This window comes from Poecilia formosa, unplaced genomic scaffold, assembly GCF_000485575.1.
Source record: "Poecilia formosa unplaced genomic scaffold, Poecilia_formosa-5.1.2 Scaffold90, whole genome shotgun sequence".
NCBI classification, from domain to species: Eukaryota; Metazoa; Chordata; class Actinopteri; order Cyprinodontiformes; family Poeciliidae; genus Poecilia; species Poecilia formosa.
In genome coordinates this window covers 382,351-400,307 of record NW_006800029.1, presented here as the reverse complement: position 1 = coordinate 400,307, position 17,957 = coordinate 382,351, and the positions used below count along the sequence as shown (strand labels likewise).

Genomic DNA, 17,957 nt, shown 5'->3' with positions numbered 1-17,957 from the left:
CAATAACAGAAGGAACATGTTATGTAACCTCTACCATAATTTCGAGTTGAAAAAAAATATAGATTTACAATGGAAGTGTTAGTTACATATTTAAATTAATTAAGTCTGTTTGCCAATGTTGGAATTATAGTTTGAGATGTCTTTATAACTTTTCTTGGGCATTTTGTTCTACAGTTGCAGAGTCCAGACCCCGCCCGCTACACCCCTCTCGTTTACTGTTGCCCTGGTAACGGCACAACCAACTTTTGGATTCCGACATTCACGTAGAGCCAACATTTGAAGACGGCGATATTAAACTACAAACAAAGGTCCTTAAACGTATTGATACTTCATCATAATCCCAAAGGTAAACGTATTTGATACATTTTGTTATTCTGTGCAGATGTTTTTTTTGGTTTTTATAATTACTGTTTGAGTATTCAGCGTCTCTTAATGTTGTAAGACGGAGCCAAAAAATAAGGGTTAGCAAACCAGCAGCAAACTTAAAACGACCGTCAAACTTTCTTTCCCCCCAGGTGGCTATTGTCAGAAATGGCTACCTCTTCGGGGATTTCTAAAGCCAACGTGGAAGGCCTGCCAAAGCTACCAGTTCTGCCCCCAATAGAAAAACTGAGGGGAGCTTTGGAGAGCTCCATTATTGCACAAAATGAGATGGCGGAAGAAATAAAGAAGAGAGAAGAGGCTCACAAGAAGCTAAAGAGACAAAGGAGAACAATGCAAGAAAAACATTTCCAAATGACATTGTAGGTGTTTTTTTAAATTTATAAATCATTTATTGTGATTGTGGCAATTGCGGCAAATATTGCTATTGAAATTGATAATCAGTTTTGACTGTTTGCTGTGCAATATGATTTATTGCAGGATCTCCAGAGCAGTGGAGGCTCGCGAAAAGACCAAGGAGAGGGAAGCTAGGCATGATCCTCCCTCTCCAGAACCAGAGATTCCACGCCGAGTATGCATATTTGTATTTACTGTTGGGGTGGAATGTCTCCTGTTGATTTTCAAAGTGTGCTCACTTACATATAAAAGGAAAGTCTCTACAGTTGATGAGATTTTTCTGATGTGTGGAGACTGAATACCTACACAAAAATACATTATGTAAATGATATAATCTGGTTTGCATGTCATCATGCAAAATTAGTATTTTATTCCCAATAGTGCAACCAAAATCCTGGCTCTCACAGATTTGTTGTGACCATGCTGTGATCAATCAACAGAATCGTTGTCTTCACTTCCACCCTGAACCCTCTCCACCTCCACAAACAGACCAATTAACTATCAAATAACAATAATAATGTCAGGGACGATATTGTTGATCTGGACAAGGAGTGAACATTAAGAACATAATCTGGAAGCTTCATGAAAAGGTCACAGGTGTTTGGGCATTTATTGAGAAATGGAAGAAATATCAATCACTTGATTTAACAAACTTCATCATTAATTTACACAGACATTCACTTACAATTATTACTCTACACAAGTGAAAAGGGAGCAGGAAGAACAAAATATTGTATAAAGCAACAAACCAAACCATTTTTTAAAAAAACTTTTCTGTAATGTATTTTTTTTTATTAGTTAATATGTTTTTTCTCAATTAGAGAAGCTGCATTTGTGAGAAAAAATGAAAATCAGCAGGGGATCGAATTTTGTTTTCCCAACTGTATGTGGACATATGGCTTTGTACAAACCATAGTACAAAGAAGAAGAAATACTTCAAAATACTGCAAAACTAACTTCAAACTGTTTTTACAGATTCTGTGTAATGAATGTAAAAAAAATGATGCATTTTCCAGAAAAAAAAAGAATTTCAAGATTTCTTTAAAACACATATTGCTTTTATTTTGTTCTGCATTGTTTAAAGATGAAATACAGATTCATGAAGCATTGTGTAGAGAGTCGACCATTCGCTCCAATTCAGAAAGAGTGGCTAGACTCAATGGTTGCCCGAGTCTCACCTGAACTGAGAGGGCGCCCAAAGTCAGATACACTTCTGCAAGAGCTTTGCACGGAGGTCACCGAGGAGTTCCACAACGTGATTGTCCAGCACACAGGTACTGCTAGTTACAGGGGTGTGCAAAAGTATTCGCACCCCTTAAACTCAACACAAAGTAGTTCAGAATTGTACAGAGGATTTTATTTAGAGGTTATAAGAGTAAAGAGAATGAATACACACAGATACATTTTATAAAAAAAATATTTTGAAACCATTCAGATTATTCATCAAAATACGATGAAGTTTGTTGATTGAAACATGACACAATGTGAATGAGTTTAAGGAGTCTGAGTATCTTTACAGAGAAATATATTTGGTTTGTGCAAATGGAGTTTAAGTAAATCATGTCTTCTTATAGCTTTTTTGTTTTCTTTCAGTGGACTCAGTCCTAAAGGATCCCGACAGAGTAGAAGAAGTTTCAGAAGTACAGAGATCTGGCCAACCAACGTGAGTTCTAGAATAGGCTTCATAATTATACAATAATTAATTTGTTTTGTTTGACTATATTTTAAAGATTGTCTTTTTTTTATTTCTCTCAAGGACTGAAAGCTTTTGCCATTGCACCTTTACAAAAAGAGTGAAACTTATAAGACGAAAACTCCATATTCTGCACCCAGTGATGCAAACTATATTGGATATTGGCTACACGTCTTTTACCGGTATGATCTTACTTGAGTCATGTAGATGCAGGTAGGACTACATTATCAAGGTGAATAACCACCTCTAAGTTGTAAGTCTTAAGTCTCCTGTAAGGATTTTTTTTTTCCTCACAGAGGCTTCGAACCTGTGGATTGTAAAAGCGTACAGAGAAGTGCAACTGTAGAGTGCGAGAAGAAAGAATCTGAAATTATGAATACCTGGTTTCCTCAAATTATTCAATTATTAACAAATGAGGAAATCTTAGGTGAACTGAAAGAGGAGCAGCAGGATGCTTTTTACAACTGTGCATCTACCCTCATGTCCAATCAGGTATTTCAGTTTTTTTATATTTATTTATTGCCTTTACTTTTAAGACTATGTTTGTATGATGTAATTATAAAAAAAAAATATAGTGCAGGACACAGCTACAACCTTCAACTGACTAATGTTTTAAGATTCTTACACTTGAAATTGTTTCATTGAAAAATGTGGCAGACAGATAATCTATGAGGTTTCTTTCATATTACAAACAGCTTCTCAGGCATATTATGACTTAAAGTGATATTTTTTCCCCCCATATTTATAGTTGAAGTTCCTGCTTCAGCAAAGTGTAAAAAGGTTTGTCAGCTTTTTCGACCCAAGCTATCAACACTGCTTGCCCGTGTTCCTCATGACTTTGACATTTGATGATGGAAAAATGGGCACTTACCCAACTCTCAAAGATTTAGAATATTCTGTTTTGGAGATACTCAATTCCATAGCAAGCTCACTGCAGGTAAGATTTCTCATTTTAAGCTTAATTAGTGTTTGTGTTTGTGTATGTGTGTGTGTGTGTTGAGAAGGAATTGGCTTCTTGTTATTTACTTATAGAGAGTACAGACTGTGCAGTCTTGGTTGGCCCAAACCTCGTCTCCATGTGTGGATGCCAGCGTTCCCGATGAGATCCTTACTTGGGCTCGGGTCACTGTGACAAATGCTGTGCGCAAACATTTGGAGGAACCTGACAAACATTTGAAGACCTACGGTGATATAGCACTCATTCGCTTCTCATCGGCATAAACATTATTTTGATTTTGGTCCGCAAAAAAATTAAAATAACCATTAAATCAGTGGTCGTACTCACTGAGCCATTAATTGAATGGAGTTCATCCATTCTTTTCTTGTGGTAAAATGTTTTTATTAAAAAAAAAAAAAAAAAAAAAACTAATAAAAGCACAATAAAGTCTGCGGTTCTTGAGCAAAAAAACAAAAAAAAAAAAAAAAAAAAAACAAAGTTAAGGATTTTTGGAGGCATGTTTTTGGTAAACATGTTTGAATTTTGTGTTTATATTATTTAATATTAATCTGGTCCATGTGATACATACAGGCTCATATATATGCATCCACACCCACTAATTTTTGAATGAATGCAACGTGGTACATTGCAGAGAGACCAAACACATTTTCTCGCCATCAGCATGTTTCCGCCATGACTGTGGCTGGATGTCTGACCACTCTTCTTAGGATTCTTAGTAGTCTTCTGGAATGGACCTGCCAGTGTCAGTGTCACCTCACTATGGACACTGACACTGGTATTCCAGCAATGTCTGACTTAACCTTCACAATCACATGTTCAAGATCCTTATCTTAAGCAAATTTTAAAACTGGTTTTCGAAATGGTTAGTTTGCTTTATTCAGTAGTTAACATTTACCTTCTGGAGTGGTGCTGATAGATAAATGATGTTTACTTATATATTAATTTGTGTTTTCATAGAAACCCATATGAATATTTTTTCAACCTGTGGTAGAGAAAATCCACAATAAATTCAAATTTGTCAACAAGAATCTTGTTTTTAAAACTTAAGAACGTCCTGTTTTGTAAGCTCATTCCACGCTGGGAAAAGAACAGCAAAAATGCATCATTAAAAACCGAAAACTATTGCGATTATATTTAAACTTCACATTAGATACTGTATCAATTCATAACTTGCTTTTGTGGTTTATTTTGAAGTTGAAAGCTATGACTGGCTTGTGAATGGAACTGCGCAGACACAAGTGGACACTTTTCTGGAAGAGGAGCACACTTTTGAAGAGTTTACTGAAGTAAAGAATCTTAAAGCTGAACTTAATTCATTTTATGACACATTATGACTTCGCCATGTCTTAGTTTATGTCTGAATGTATTTAACCTTGTCTGGTAAAGCAAGTGGAGGAGTTTCATGCGCTCGCAAGGGAGATTTCCAACCTTCCATCAAAAGTCTACTTTCCAATGATTCATCTGGGATGTGAGGAGCTCAAACAAAGCTTACGTGATAAAGCCAAAATGTTTGCTGACATTCTTCTGAAAACACTGGTCGCCAAACATCGGGAGCAAAATCTAGAGTAGGTTCCCCTCCTGTGGCATTTTCAGTCAAGCCTATCTCTCATTTCTAGACATCCTCATGGTCTCATTATGCGTGATTTATTTTTTTTTGTGCATGGAAAGGATCTGCTCTGAATTTGAAATAATCAAAGAGAAATGTCAGGAAGTTCCAGAAAACATAGATGCTATGGCTGAGATGGTCGACTACATGGATTTGACCAAGACAAAGGGTCTTGCAGACCTAAATGAAAAACTACAGGTGACTAATTGGACATTTGGTCTTAAGCTGTTGTGTCTTGCAGAAAAACAACATTTCTTACATCTCATATACATCCCAACATGCACTTACAGGAAGCAAGCACCAGACTTATGTATCTCTTGGATGTCCACACAATTGAACCAGAGGATTTGGAACTTAACTCGACTGTTTTTCTTTGGCCCAAAAATATACTTGATGCTTTTGAGGTCCACGATAAGGTGCGTCTTCTAAACTATATCATTCTTTAAATTTCTAATGTATTTATTTTTTAGATTTGATTCTGCACACGGTTGTTATTTTCCAGGTGTTGCAGAAGGCCAAGCAGAAAGGAGAGAAAGAGCTGGTAGAGAAAAGGGAAAAACTAATGATTGACCTTGAAAGATTGGGAAACTTGTCAGAGCAGATAGTGGAATGCTCTCGCCTGGATATGTTGCAACAGGTACAGTGTCATTTCGGCTGTTACATAAACCTACGCTAGTGTTTTTTGTATGTTTTTTTTTTTATGAGATTATTGACCAGTTTTGAATTCACCTGTCAAGCATGGGGTGTTTTAGCAAAATGTATTGTTGCTAAAACAACAACACATATATAATGCATTTCAAAAGTATTTATACCCACTGAACGTTTTCCACATTTTTTCACGTTATAACCACAAATGTCATTGTATTTTAAGTCAAGTTTATTTGTATAGCACATTTCAGCAATAAGGCAGTTCAAAGTGCTTTTCATGATAACAAGATAATACAGTTACCAATTATGAAACAAGCAATAAACATTACATTTTGTCAGATGCCAATATCAAAATTATCAAGAATATTCATTATGAAGTATACATGAAATAAACTAATCAATACTGTAGTTGTTATTAGTCAAAGACAACAATAATCATGTGGGATGTTAGACTTGATTTAAAGAAACAATGTTTTGGCAGTTTTGCTGTTTCTGGAAGCTTGTTGTAGATTTTACGATTTTATAGAGAAGAAGACAAATAATGCATGGTTTTACAAAATTAAATAAAAGTAAAAATTTGAAAAGTGTTGCATATATATATGTATTACGGTGTTGTTTTGGGTCAACCCTACAGCAAAGTAGTCTTTCCACAAATTTATAATTTGACAACTTGACTTTAACTGGTCCATCCCAACATATGCTTTGACATAAATAATCTCATTGTTTCTCTCACTATATGTTTAGGGTCAATGTTCTGGCGAAACTCCAATTTCTGCCCGAATCTTCAGTATTTTTTGCAGCCTCTAACTGGGTTTTTCCTGCAGTGCAACTTTAAAGTTCCCAACAGGTCAATGTGCTGTATAGGTTTTCCATCCTACAAAGCTTGTTGCATGTATAATGCTTAAGTTTGGTTTCATCTAAATGGAGCACCTTCTTCAACATCTTTGCTGTGTTCCCGGCATGGCTTGTGACACACTTTTAATTTGAAATTCTCATGGCACCAATACTTTTCTTCTTACTGCTCTTCAATGAAGACAGGACTTGCCTAATTTAGATGTTATTAAAAAACATAAATGTGCTAAAAACTTAGCTATGACTTCATCCCCAACTTGTCTGGTTCTCAGCTTGATCTCCGTTATTCTGTTTGTTACCAGCAATGTTCTATAACCTCCGCAGAACAGCTGGTTGTATAATACAATTTAATTATTCACAGGGGGAACTTCTAACTTCTGAAGGCCAGTAGTTGTACTGAATCTTGGATTTTCATTTTAAAATAGAAAACCACATAACTTTGTTTCACTTTGTGCTAGTCTATCTCATAAAATCATTGACGCTTGTGGTTCTAATAAGAAAAAAATAAAATACAAAAGGGACACAAATGCTTTTACAAGATATCTATATAAAATGGAGGGTGACATACTTTGTCAGCTGTTTCTGCAACTTTCATTATCTATGGTTGCCCCAAAGCCATAATCTCATTAAACATACCTTTTGAACAGTATATTTCAAAGGTAAGAATGATACAGAAACTTCTCCGGGATGCTGAGGAGGCAGTAGTCATTGTTAATAAGGAAGAAGTCTTCTACCAATGGGACTTGACATCTTACCCTGAAGTTGAAAGCATCAAGGAACACATTGAACCATACCATAAGCTGTTTGCATTCGTCCTTAAATGGCAGAACACAGAAAGCAGGTCTGAAACCAGTCCCTAAAGTGCAACGTTTCGATTTTAATAACACCCTGTGATAAACGTGTTCTCTATTTGTGAGCAGATGGATGGACGGCTCTTTCTTGGAACTAAATGGGGAGACTATGGAAAGTCAAGTGGATGAGTTTTATAGGGAGATTTTTAAATTACTGAAGTTTTTCCAGCAGAAGCAGATTAAGGCTGCACAAGAGAAGGAAAAGATTTCTGGAATAAAAAAGCACAAGGTCCCTGAGGAAGAGGTCAAAAGGCAGGATGACCCAGCTGTAATTCTGTGTTCTGCTGCTATGGCACAGATCAAAACATTTAAGGTATTTAAAATCTACTGATGATTGAATTAACATAACATAGCATAACTTTTTTATTTATTTTTTTTGCTGGTGTGTAGCTTTTAATTTATGTATCTTTGCATCAACAGGAATATGTTCCCGTCGTGTCTGTCTTGTGTAACCCAGGTATCAGGCAACGTCACTGGGACAGCATGTCTAAAATAGCCGATCATGACCTAACCCCTAACTCTGGAACAACATTACGCAAAGTTTTAAAGCAAAACTTAGGACCTTATCTGACTGAGTTCGAGTCTATCAGTGCAGCTGCTAGTAAGGTGAAACTCCCTTGGGATGTTTAGTTTTGTTTTACAGGTTGTCACAAAAGGTCTATGATCTGAATGTAGGCCTTGTAAACCGTCTTTCATTGTAGGAGTTTTCCCTGGAGAAAGCCATGCAAACCATGTTGCAAACTTGGGACGGTGTTGCCTTCAGCCATCAACCTTACAGGGAGACCGGTGTTTCCATTTTGACTGCTTTGGATGATATTCAGACAATGTTAGATGATCAAATTGTAAAGACTCAGACAATGAGGGGCTCACCTTTCATCAAACCATTTGAGAAAGAAATTAAGGTAGACTTTTCTGGAGACAATTTCCGTTATTAATGAGTACAGCAATTTTCTGAAGTTTTCATTGTAAATAAAAAATATATATATATATTATTCATAGTTCTGTACTATGAAAACATAAAAGAGTTTTGTTTCTGTTTTTAGCAATGGGAGGAGCGCCTGGTTAACATTCAGACAATCATAGATGAGTGGCTGAAGGTGCAGGCCCAGTGGCTTTACCTGGAGCCCATCTTTTCATCTCAGGACATCATGCAGCAGATACCAGAAGAAGGAAGGCTTTTTCAAGCTGTAGACAGAAACTGGAAAGAGATCATGAGGCATTGTGTCAAAGACCCCAAGGTAAAAAAATAAAATAAAGCAAAACTGTGTTCATTTTTGAGAACAGATCTTTTAGCGACACCACATTACTTCATCTTAGATTCTGCCAGCAACCGCGCTTCCGGGTTTGTTAGAGAAGCTGCTAAATTCTAACGACCTTCTCGATAACATTATGAGAGGCTTGAATGCTTATTTGGAGAAGAAACGGCTCTTTTTTCCACGGTAAACAAACAAAAAACTTTCCGCAGTTTTCGACCAATTGGTTTTATTATATGTGGCAATATTCTAATTTTTTTCTGGTGATCCATTTTGCAGGTTCTTCTTTCTGTCAAATGATGAGATGCTTGAGATTCTCTCTGAAACCAAAGATCCACTCCTAGTTCAGCCTCATCTGAAAAAGTGTTTTGAGGGTATTTCCAAACTGGACTTCTTACCCAATCTGGATATTCAGGCAAGACACTCACATACATAATTCAAAATGCGTTATGTATACATTGTGAACGATTAGGTTTTAATCGGCTTTGTACTGTTTTTGCTCAGGCCATGTTCAGCAGCGAAGGCGAACGTGTTGATCTAATCCAGCGTATCTCTACATCCGAAGCCAAAGGAGCTGTAGAGAAGTGGCTGATTCAGGTGGAGGATGTGATGCTTCGCAGTGTCAGAGATGTGATAGCCCGCTCAAGATTGGTAAGATCACTCTTATACATAATGTTTGTGTCAGAAGTTTACCTACACTCATAACTACCACGAGAGTTTTACATTAATGTATGAATTTTGGGCTTGGAATTTTGCATTTGAAGTGTTTGAATTGAATGCAGATCTTTTCTGGTTCATAGAGTAAAAAATATTCTCATAGTTCTCGATAGAAAACTACTATAACCCAGGTTCAACATTATAGAAGAGGAACACTGAGTGCAAAACTATACTTGGTCAAATATGTATAGCATCACTGACATTTAAAGAAATGTCCATTAGATGTAGAGAATTTTATTTAGGGCACCGATAAATACCTAAAATGTAAATGACATTAATGTTGATGATGAGTGTGGGTAAATATCTGTTTACATATCACAAATTTTCTGGTCCATAAAATGTTTTCATGTTTTTAAATGGGCAGGCCTATCCTGAGACTCCACGGGACCAGTGGGTCACAGAGTGGCCTGGACAGGTAGTCATTTGCACCTCTCAGATTTTTTGGACTATGGAGGTTCATGAGGCCATCAGAAAAGGGGAGAAAGTGAGTCTTTCTGTGTTTTATTCTGCTTGATTTGAGACCTTTTCATACTTTTTTTTGGAGATTTTCTAAATTGGACTAAGAAGATTAATTATGTGGCTGTGTAAACAGTAATGTTATTAACTCTATGGTGAACACAGTATTTCTTCAAATAATCATAACAATATGCCGTTATCTCTGTAGGGCATAAAAGACTATTATGAAAAACTGAAGGATCAGCTGAATGACATCATAAAGCTGGTGAGAGGAAAACTTTCCAAGCAAACCCGGATTACTTTGGGAGCGCTCGTCACAATTGACGTCCATGCCCGGGACGTTGTCGTGGACCTTATAGAGAAAGGTAACACCATCCCTAAAACCGTTTAAATATTTAAGGAGCTCTCTTGAGCAGATCCAAGAACTTCAGTGTTGTTGTTTTTAGGTGTGTCACACGAAACTGACTTTCAGTGGCTAGCTCAGCTTCGTTACTACTGGACCAATGAAAACGTTCGCGTTCACATTATCAACTGTGATGTTTGCTATGCCTATGAGTACCTGGGGAACTCACCACGTCTGGTCATCACTCCTCTGACTGACAGATGCTACAGAACTCTGGTAGTTAAAAAAACAACAACATTGGTTTAAGTTATCTTAATTATGAATAATGCATCTTGTCTTGCTGATAAATGCTGGAATCTGATTCCATCCCCTTCTGTTATAGATTGGAGCTTTCTATCTTAATTTGGGTGGGGCACCTGAGGGTCCAGCCGGGACAGGAAAAACTGAAACCACCAAGGATTTAGCCAAAGCTCTTGCTGTGCAGTGTGTGGTGTTTAACTGTTCAGATGGACTGGATTATATCGCAATGGGAAAAGTACTATTCTCTTGAAATTCAATGTGAATTATCGTGTGTGCTAACAATGTTATTTTAATAAATATTTTAATCCATTGCATAGTTTTTTAAAGGTCTAGCCTCGTCTGGAGCTTGGGCGTGCTTTGATGAATTCAACCGTATTGAGCTGGAGGTGCTGTCTGTAGTGGCTCAGCAGGTTCTGTGCATCCAGAGGGCCATAGAAATGAAGCTGGAGTACTTTGATTTTGAAGGAACTACGCTCAAGCTCAATCCCAACTGCTTTGTTTCCATAACAATGAACCCCGGTTACGCGGGACGCTCAGAGCTTCCGGACAATCTCAAGGTGTTTTGTCAGAAATAATGCACGATATGTTTTATTTTTATTATTTAACGTACCTAATTAATGTAATTTTACCTAAGAGTGTTTCAGTGTTTCTGTACATTTTGCTTTTCTGTAGGTGTTGTTTCGAACTGTGGCCATGATGGTCCCAAACTACGCTCTGATCGCAGAGATCTCTCTGTATTCATACGGCTTCCTCAATGCCAAACCACTATCAGTAAAGATTGTAATGACCTACAGGCTTTGTTCAGAGCAGCTCTCCTCCCAGTTTCACTACGATTACGGCATGAGGGCCGTCAAAGCAGTGCTAGTGGCTGCAGGAAACCTCAAGCTTAAGTATCCCAATGAGAACGAAGACATTCTGGTAATTTTGCAGAAGTTACGTAATTTGTTTGATAGACTTCAGTTTATGTCTTTAATTGCAACTTCAGTCATCAGATCATCTTAAGTTATTCATGAATTTCTTATGTTGTAACATTCAGCTCCTGAGATCCATAAAGGATGTTAATGAACCCAAGTTTCTGTCCCATGATATTCCTTTGTTCAACGGGATCACCAGCGACCTTTTCCCGGGCATCACTCTTCCTGAGGCCGACTATAAGGTCTGATGTTTTAACACTATTACTCAAACTACTGTCTTGAGATTCTAAATGTTATCTTTGTTTTTATCTGTTTTCCTTTATTTTTTGCCAGCTGTTCTTAGAGTCTGCTACAGAGTGCTGTGAAAAGCATAATGTGCAGCCAACTGAAGTCTTCTTGCAAAAGATTATACAGACATATGAGATGATGATAGTTAGACATGGGTAGGTCATGCTTAGGTTTTCATATGGCTGTATTTACCATAAAAGACAATTATACACAAAAAAGTCATTTTGCAGGTTTATGCTGGTGGGAGAGCCCTTTGCTGGGAAAACAAAGGTGTTGCATGTTTTAGCTGACACTCTGACTATGATGAATGAGAAAGGACACGAAGGAGAAGAGAAGGTCATCTTCAGGACATTAAATCCAAAGTCCATTACTATGGGACAGCTCTTTGGACAGTTTGACCTGGTTTCCCATGAGGTAAATATGTTCCTTTTTTAATCTGCATGACATTATGAAAGCATTATGTGTTCATTTGTATACAATGCTTTGCAAATGCAATCATACAGCTTGATCTTTTTCACATTTTGTCACATTATAACCACAAAGGAAGGAGGTGCACTAGTCAGATGAGACCAGGGTTTAAACATTTCAACCAATTTTAAAGACTATATGTGTGAAGGAACATACCATTGCTGTTCCTCAGCACGGACATGGATACTTTGAAGATGGATGACCCTACATACGGGGTCAACATGGAAATGATAAACTGTTTGCACAGTGATAAAAAAAGGCTTCAGCCTGGGCCACAGGTTCACCATAAAGCTGGGGAACCACCCACAACATGTATCAAACTGACATTTATCTAATTGATATCTAATTACAAGCTATTGATGTAAGACCGCTAAATGCAAAATGCCATGCCACACCTCATCACATAAGACAAAAAAACCCCCCACATATAAATACATTTATTAGTCACTACACCTAGAATAATGTGTTGCCCATTCTTTGATGTTTCTTTTCACTTACTGGGTTTCTCTTTCTATCAGTGGACAGATGGTATTGTGGCCAACACTTTTCGTGACTTTGCCTTGGGAGACACACCAGAGCGCAAGTGGGTGGTGTTTGACGGTCCCATAGACACGCTGTGGATTGAAAGTATGAACACTGTGCTGGATGACAACAAAAAGGTGCATAGTTAAAGTAAAACTGATATGCATGCTTATGTTTTCAATATATTAACGTGATTTTTTAAAATATAATTCTCATCTGCAGTTGTGCTTGATGAGTGGTGAGATAATTCAGATGTCCAATCAGATGAGTCTTATTTTTGAAGCGATGGATCTGTCACAAGCTTCAGTAAGTTAAAAGTGTGCAATTTATATCGTGGCATGCAGCTTCTTGGTGCAGTCAATATGCATTTTCACACATTTAAAGTTGTCTAATTAAGTATTTTTTTAGCATATTTTTAAATAAGTTATGTTGCAACTGCAGCCTGCCACAGTCAGCCGATGTGGTATGGTCTACATGGAACCCTCTCAGCTAGGCTGGAAGCCTTTGGTGATCTCCTGGATGAACACTCTTCCTGATCCTCTGAAGTCTAAGGACCATCATGCATTGCTGATGGCTCTCTTCCTCTGGCTCTTTCCACCTTCCATCGTTAAGTTACGCAAGCAGTGCAAGGTAAACTGGGCCCTGTTCCACAAATTCATAGATGCAAAAGCTTCTCTTACAGCAAAATGTTTCTCTTGATTGTGTAAAAAAATGTCATGTGGGTCTGTTCGCAGGAGGTTGTTTCCACTAGCAACAGTAACACTGCGGTGGCCCTGTGTCGACTGTTTGAGATGTTGCTTGTTGAACCAGTGACGGCACATCCAGAGGACAGGAGCATTCGCATCTGGATCATGGTACTATCACTCTATTATGTCGATTTTTTTTTTTTTTCAACTTACAACTTTACAAAAACAAGGCACCTCAGTTAAGTGAAAGTTTTGCTGTTCCCTTCCTCTGTTTCTTTTATTTTTTGCTTTCAGGCAGCTTTTGCATTCTCCCTGGTGTGGTCTGTGGGGGGTGCTTGTGATGCAGACAGCAGAGAAAAGTTCAGTCATTTCTTAAGGGCCACACTTTCTGGAGAAACACAGGAATGTCCAATCCCCGAAACAGTTGGGAAATGGGAGTGTCACATGGAGGAAAAAGGCCTGGTGTATGACTACTTTTATGAGGTAATCTGCTCTTATAGTCTGAAGGTTTTTTATTAGTGTTGAATTAATGAATAGTATTGTAAACTTCTTCTCAGTTTAAAGGAAGAGGAAAATGGTTTCACTGGAACGAAACAATTAAGAGCATCAACCTGGGAGATAAAAACACAAAGGTGCAGGACATCATTGTTCCCACCATAGACACCATTCGCTACACTTATCTAATGGACCTCTGCATCAACCATGGAGTGTCAGTATTCTTAGATATTACAGTCAACTCAGATTTCAGAACTGCATGTATGCCACAGATATGAAGTTCATCTACAGTACCTGTCAGAAGTTTACGTAAACCCGTCATGGCCACGGATGTCTAATGATGATTAAATGAACACCTTTAACGAAGCTTAAAAAGCAAGACTTAGGTGGACTAGTTTGAATTTACTATTAATTTCTCGAATCCATACAATGTCTCAATGTTACTTAAAACTTCACTAATATTGTACAACGTTGGACCATGGTTTAATGAGAGACAGATCAAATTATATTTTTACTTTTGCGCCCAATTCTTGTCTTAGTTACTCGATGCAGTTGTATTTCTTAATGTTAATATGGGTCAAATGCATCGTTAATGTTGAACATTTATATGCAACTCTTGTGAATGATGAGTTTAGGCAAACTGCTGACTGGCACTGTGTGTTGTTTTAAGTTGCGGTATGCTCATTTTTCATGGTGTGCTTTTATCATTTAACAAATAATCTCACCAGTCCTCCCCTGTTTGTTGGGCCTACTGGCACTGGGAAGTCTGTTTATGTGAAGGAGAAACTGATGAACAATCTGGACAAAGACAGTTTTCTGCCCTTTTTCATCAACTTTTCAGCCCGGACAAGTGCCAATCAAACCCAGGTTAGTTCTGGCAATGTGAGAGTTGTTGATACCCATTGTTTAATTAGTTGTTAAAAGAGTTGATTGATTAATTGGATACAATGGTATTCTTACATTAGCATCTAGCTGTTCTCAGCATTCTAAATTTTATTGTGTATTTGCTGTATCTCTTAGAATATAATCATGTCCAGGTTGGATAAGAGAAGGAAAGGAGTGTTTGGCCCTCCACTGGGAAAAAAGTGTGTCATCTTTGTAGATGACATGAACATGCCTGCCCTGGAGCAGTTTGGTGCTCAACCTCCTGTGGAGCTTCTACGACAGTACATGGACCATAGAAACTGGTATCAGCCTACTCTTAGAAGCCACTGTAAACAGTCAACAAACAAAAATGCACAAAATAATTGTTTTCAAAACATTAGATGTCACTTTTTATGCTCTGGCAGGTACGACTTAAAGGATACAACAAAGATCACCTTAATTGACATCCAGTTCCTGTGTGCAATGGGTCCCCCTGGTGGTGGAAGAAATGCAGTAACGCCTCGCTTTCTTCGGCATTTCAACATCATGAGCATTAATCCCTTCAGTGACGACACCATGGTTCGCATTTTCTCCAACATTGTGGCTTTCTACCTCAAAAACAATGGATTCGCCCCTGAATGTTTTACCACTGGCAACCAAATAGTGGCAGCAACAATGGAAGTGAGTTATCTTTAACACATATAACTTTCACTTAAGACTAGTGCCTTGTAAAAACACTCTTAAACCTTTTTTTTAGGTTTGGTTTCATTACAACACTAACTTCAGCGTATTTTTTGAGGTTTTATATGACAAACACAAAGTAGCACATGGATGTAAGGCAAAAAGATAATGATGCAAACAGTTTTTCAATTTACCCCACAAATTTTCAACATTGAGAAAAAGAGGCGATACAAAGGATAAACTCATTTGGGCTGAAAACAAATGCTGTTGCACTATTATATGCCACGTTCTTTTGATTTGTCACAGCTCAATGAAATAAACCAAAGTTTGTAATTGTTACTTTACAAATGGTGGTAATGTATAGGGGGATTAAATTTTATGTTTATATTTGTCTCTGATTTTTTTCTTGGTCTTTTTTATGCTCTTCTCTTTTACATTTTAAAGGTGTATAAACAAGCCATGGAAAACCTTCTTCCGACACCAGCCAAGTCTCACTACACTTTCAACCTACGAGATTTCTCCCGGGTCATTCAAGGCTGCCTGTTGCTGAAAAAGGAGTCTCTGGAAAGCAGACATACCATGATACGCCTGTTCGTCCATGAAGTCTTTCGTGTCTATTACGATCGTCTAGTGGATGACAAAGACAGAGCATGGCTCTACCAACTGATGAACAGAATCGTCAAAGATCACTTCAAAGAGTCCTTTGAACAGGTCTTTGATCACCTGAAACAAGGCAGCAAAGTAAGCCAAACTTCAGTTTTCTTTTGTCTATTTTATAGATTTCAGTTTGTTAGACATTCAGCGTATGAAACAGAAGAGGTGTTCCGGCTTTTTTCTTACAATTTAAAATGTGAAAGCATAGTAATCAGTGACAGATTACACTGTATTTAGAAAACTCTAAATTTGTGTTGTTTGTCTTCACAGCTGGTAGAGGAAGACATGAGGAATCTTCTTTTTGGCGATTACATGTACCCTGAGCTGGAGGATGACGAGCGCTTATATGCTGAGGTGCCATCAACAGAAGAGTTTGCTGTGGTGGCAGAAGCGTGTCTCGAAGAATACAACCAGATGCACAAGAATCGGATGAACCTCGTCATCTTCCGGTACATCGCTTTTTTTCCTCCCAGCGTTTTAAAATGTGATGTAGTTTTATATGAATAGTTTATTTTGGATGAGAATACATCCAACACCAGCAGACTATACCTCTATGCTGTAAATTCAGAAATTAAGCTTTTTGTATGTTAGTAAAGTAACATGATTGATTACCTGATAAAAGACTTCACCTTATGTAGCTATGTACTGGAGCACTTGTCCCGCGTAAGCCGCGTGCTAAAGCAGCCTGGAGGCAATGCTCTGCTTGCTGGAGTCGGAGGCAGCGGCCGCCAGTCCATTACCCGCTTGGCCACATCAATGGCACACATGACCTTGTTCCAGCCTGAGATCTCTAAGAGTTACGGCATGACAGAGTGGAGAGACGACCTCAAGGTTTGACTATTAGTTTTGAAGACACTTCCACCTCACACTATATATTCTGTGCCTTGTTAAACCATATATTATACTTGGATACCTTTTTCATTTTGACATTGTACAGCTACAAGTTTCAATGTACCGGGATCTTATGTGACATATAACTAAAATATGAATAATCCAAAAGACAAATACAAGGAGCTGTATGTGTCACTTAGACGGTTGTTTTAACATTTGCTTTTTTTGTATGACATATTTAAACATACTATGCCGAAAATTGTAGATGCTGCTGAAAAATGCTGGAGTTAAAGGACAGAAGACGGTGTTCTTGCTGACTGATGCCCAGATCAAGGATGAGGGTTTTCTGGAAGATGTGGACAGTGTCCTGAACACAGGAGAAGTTCCCAATCTGTTTGCTGTAGATGAGAAACAAGAAATCATGGAGGTAAAAAAAGGTATTGATGCTAAAATAATGGAGTTTTTTTAGGGTATGTTTAAAACGCTTTTCTCCTGATCTTGCAGGCGATACGTCCGGTTGCCCAGGCTGGCAACAAAAATCTGGAGCTGAGCCCCTTGACTCTATTTGCCTTTTTCATTTCATGCTGCAGAGAGAACCTGCATGTGGTTGTTGCCTTTAGTCCTATTGGAATCGCCTTTCGAAATCGTCTGCGGCAATTTCCATCTCTAATAAACTGCTGCACCATTGACTGGTATCAGGTATTGTGGAATTATCATGAGGCAGTTTTTTTATATTATACATACAATATGTTGAATCTCACTTTGCTGTAAAAATAAATATGTGTATGACATGAAAAAAGGCAAGTGAAAATTGGATAAGAGATTAACAAAAAGGGACAGAAGAACTTTATCTTTACAATTTGTTCATGTCTGTTCATGTCCGGGATCTTGTATGTCATATAAGATCCCGGTACATGTTTCATGTTCTTTGTTGCACCCTTACAGCCATGGCCAGAAGAAGCTCTTGAGCGAGTAGCCAATTGCTTCCTGGGTTCTCTGGAGATGACAGACAATGAGAGGATTGAGGTCGTCCCCATCTGCAAAACCTTTCACACCACTGCCAAACAACTCTCACAGCAGTAATGCGCAGTTAAATGAAA

General features: G+C 37.9%; 1 protein-coding gene across 1 annotated transcript in view; it reads left to right on the top strand.

Annotated features, from left to right (window-relative positions):
• The first annotated feature begins 231 nt into the window (after positions 1-231).
• dnah12 (dynein, axonemal, heavy chain 12) overlaps positions 232-17,957 on the top strand; it is a 29,432-nt gene continuing 11,706 nt past the window's right edge. The window contains exons 1-46 of the mRNA XM_007557706.2: positions 232-346; positions 516-743; positions 862-952; positions 1,862-2,051; positions 2,371-2,440; positions 2,534-2,683; positions 2,767-2,962; positions 3,219-3,407; positions 3,503-3,656; positions 4,623-4,714; positions 4,815-4,993; positions 5,097-5,232; positions 5,325-5,450; positions 5,537-5,671; positions 7,182-7,375; positions 7,455-7,698; positions 7,806-7,991; positions 8,087-8,287; positions 8,429-8,623; positions 8,703-8,824; positions 8,918-9,053; positions 9,143-9,289; positions 9,720-9,839; positions 10,020-10,176; positions 10,258-10,430; positions 10,537-10,689; positions 10,772-11,011; positions 11,127-11,372; positions 11,491-11,610; positions 11,702-11,811; positions 11,887-12,070; positions 12,643-12,783; positions 12,869-12,952; positions 13,088-13,276; positions 13,381-13,500; positions 13,627-13,815; positions 13,890-14,041; positions 14,556-14,694; positions 14,848-15,014; positions 15,117-15,372; positions 15,817-16,113; positions 16,297-16,475; positions 16,665-16,857; positions 17,123-17,284; positions 17,362-17,556; positions 17,803-17,936. Coding sequence (XP_007557768.2) covers positions 532-743; positions 862-952; positions 1,862-2,051; positions 2,371-2,440; positions 2,534-2,683; positions 2,767-2,962; positions 3,219-3,407; positions 3,503-3,656; positions 4,623-4,714; positions 4,815-4,993; positions 5,097-5,232; positions 5,325-5,450; positions 5,537-5,671; positions 7,182-7,375; positions 7,455-7,698; positions 7,806-7,991; positions 8,087-8,287; positions 8,429-8,623; positions 8,703-8,824; positions 8,918-9,053; positions 9,143-9,289; positions 9,720-9,839; positions 10,020-10,176; positions 10,258-10,430; positions 10,537-10,689; positions 10,772-11,011; positions 11,127-11,372; positions 11,491-11,610; positions 11,702-11,811; positions 11,887-12,070; positions 12,643-12,783; positions 12,869-12,952; positions 13,088-13,276; positions 13,381-13,500; positions 13,627-13,815; positions 13,890-14,041; positions 14,556-14,694; positions 14,848-15,014; positions 15,117-15,372; positions 15,817-16,113; positions 16,297-16,475; positions 16,665-16,857; positions 17,123-17,284; positions 17,362-17,556; positions 17,803-17,936 — 7,445 coding nt within the window. The 5' untranslated portion in view covers positions 232-346; positions 516-531. The remainder of the gene's footprint in view (positions 347-515; positions 744-861; positions 953-1,861; positions 2,052-2,370; positions 2,441-2,533; positions 2,684-2,766; positions 2,963-3,218; positions 3,408-3,502; positions 3,657-4,622; positions 4,715-4,814; positions 4,994-5,096; positions 5,233-5,324; positions 5,451-5,536; positions 5,672-7,181; positions 7,376-7,454; positions 7,699-7,805; positions 7,992-8,086; positions 8,288-8,428; positions 8,624-8,702; positions 8,825-8,917; positions 9,054-9,142; positions 9,290-9,719; positions 9,840-10,019; positions 10,177-10,257; positions 10,431-10,536; positions 10,690-10,771; positions 11,012-11,126; positions 11,373-11,490; positions 11,611-11,701; positions 11,812-11,886; positions 12,071-12,642; positions 12,784-12,868; positions 12,953-13,087; positions 13,277-13,380; positions 13,501-13,626; positions 13,816-13,889; positions 14,042-14,555; positions 14,695-14,847; positions 15,015-15,116; positions 15,373-15,816; positions 16,114-16,296; positions 16,476-16,664; positions 16,858-17,122; positions 17,285-17,361; positions 17,557-17,802; positions 17,937-17,957) is intronic.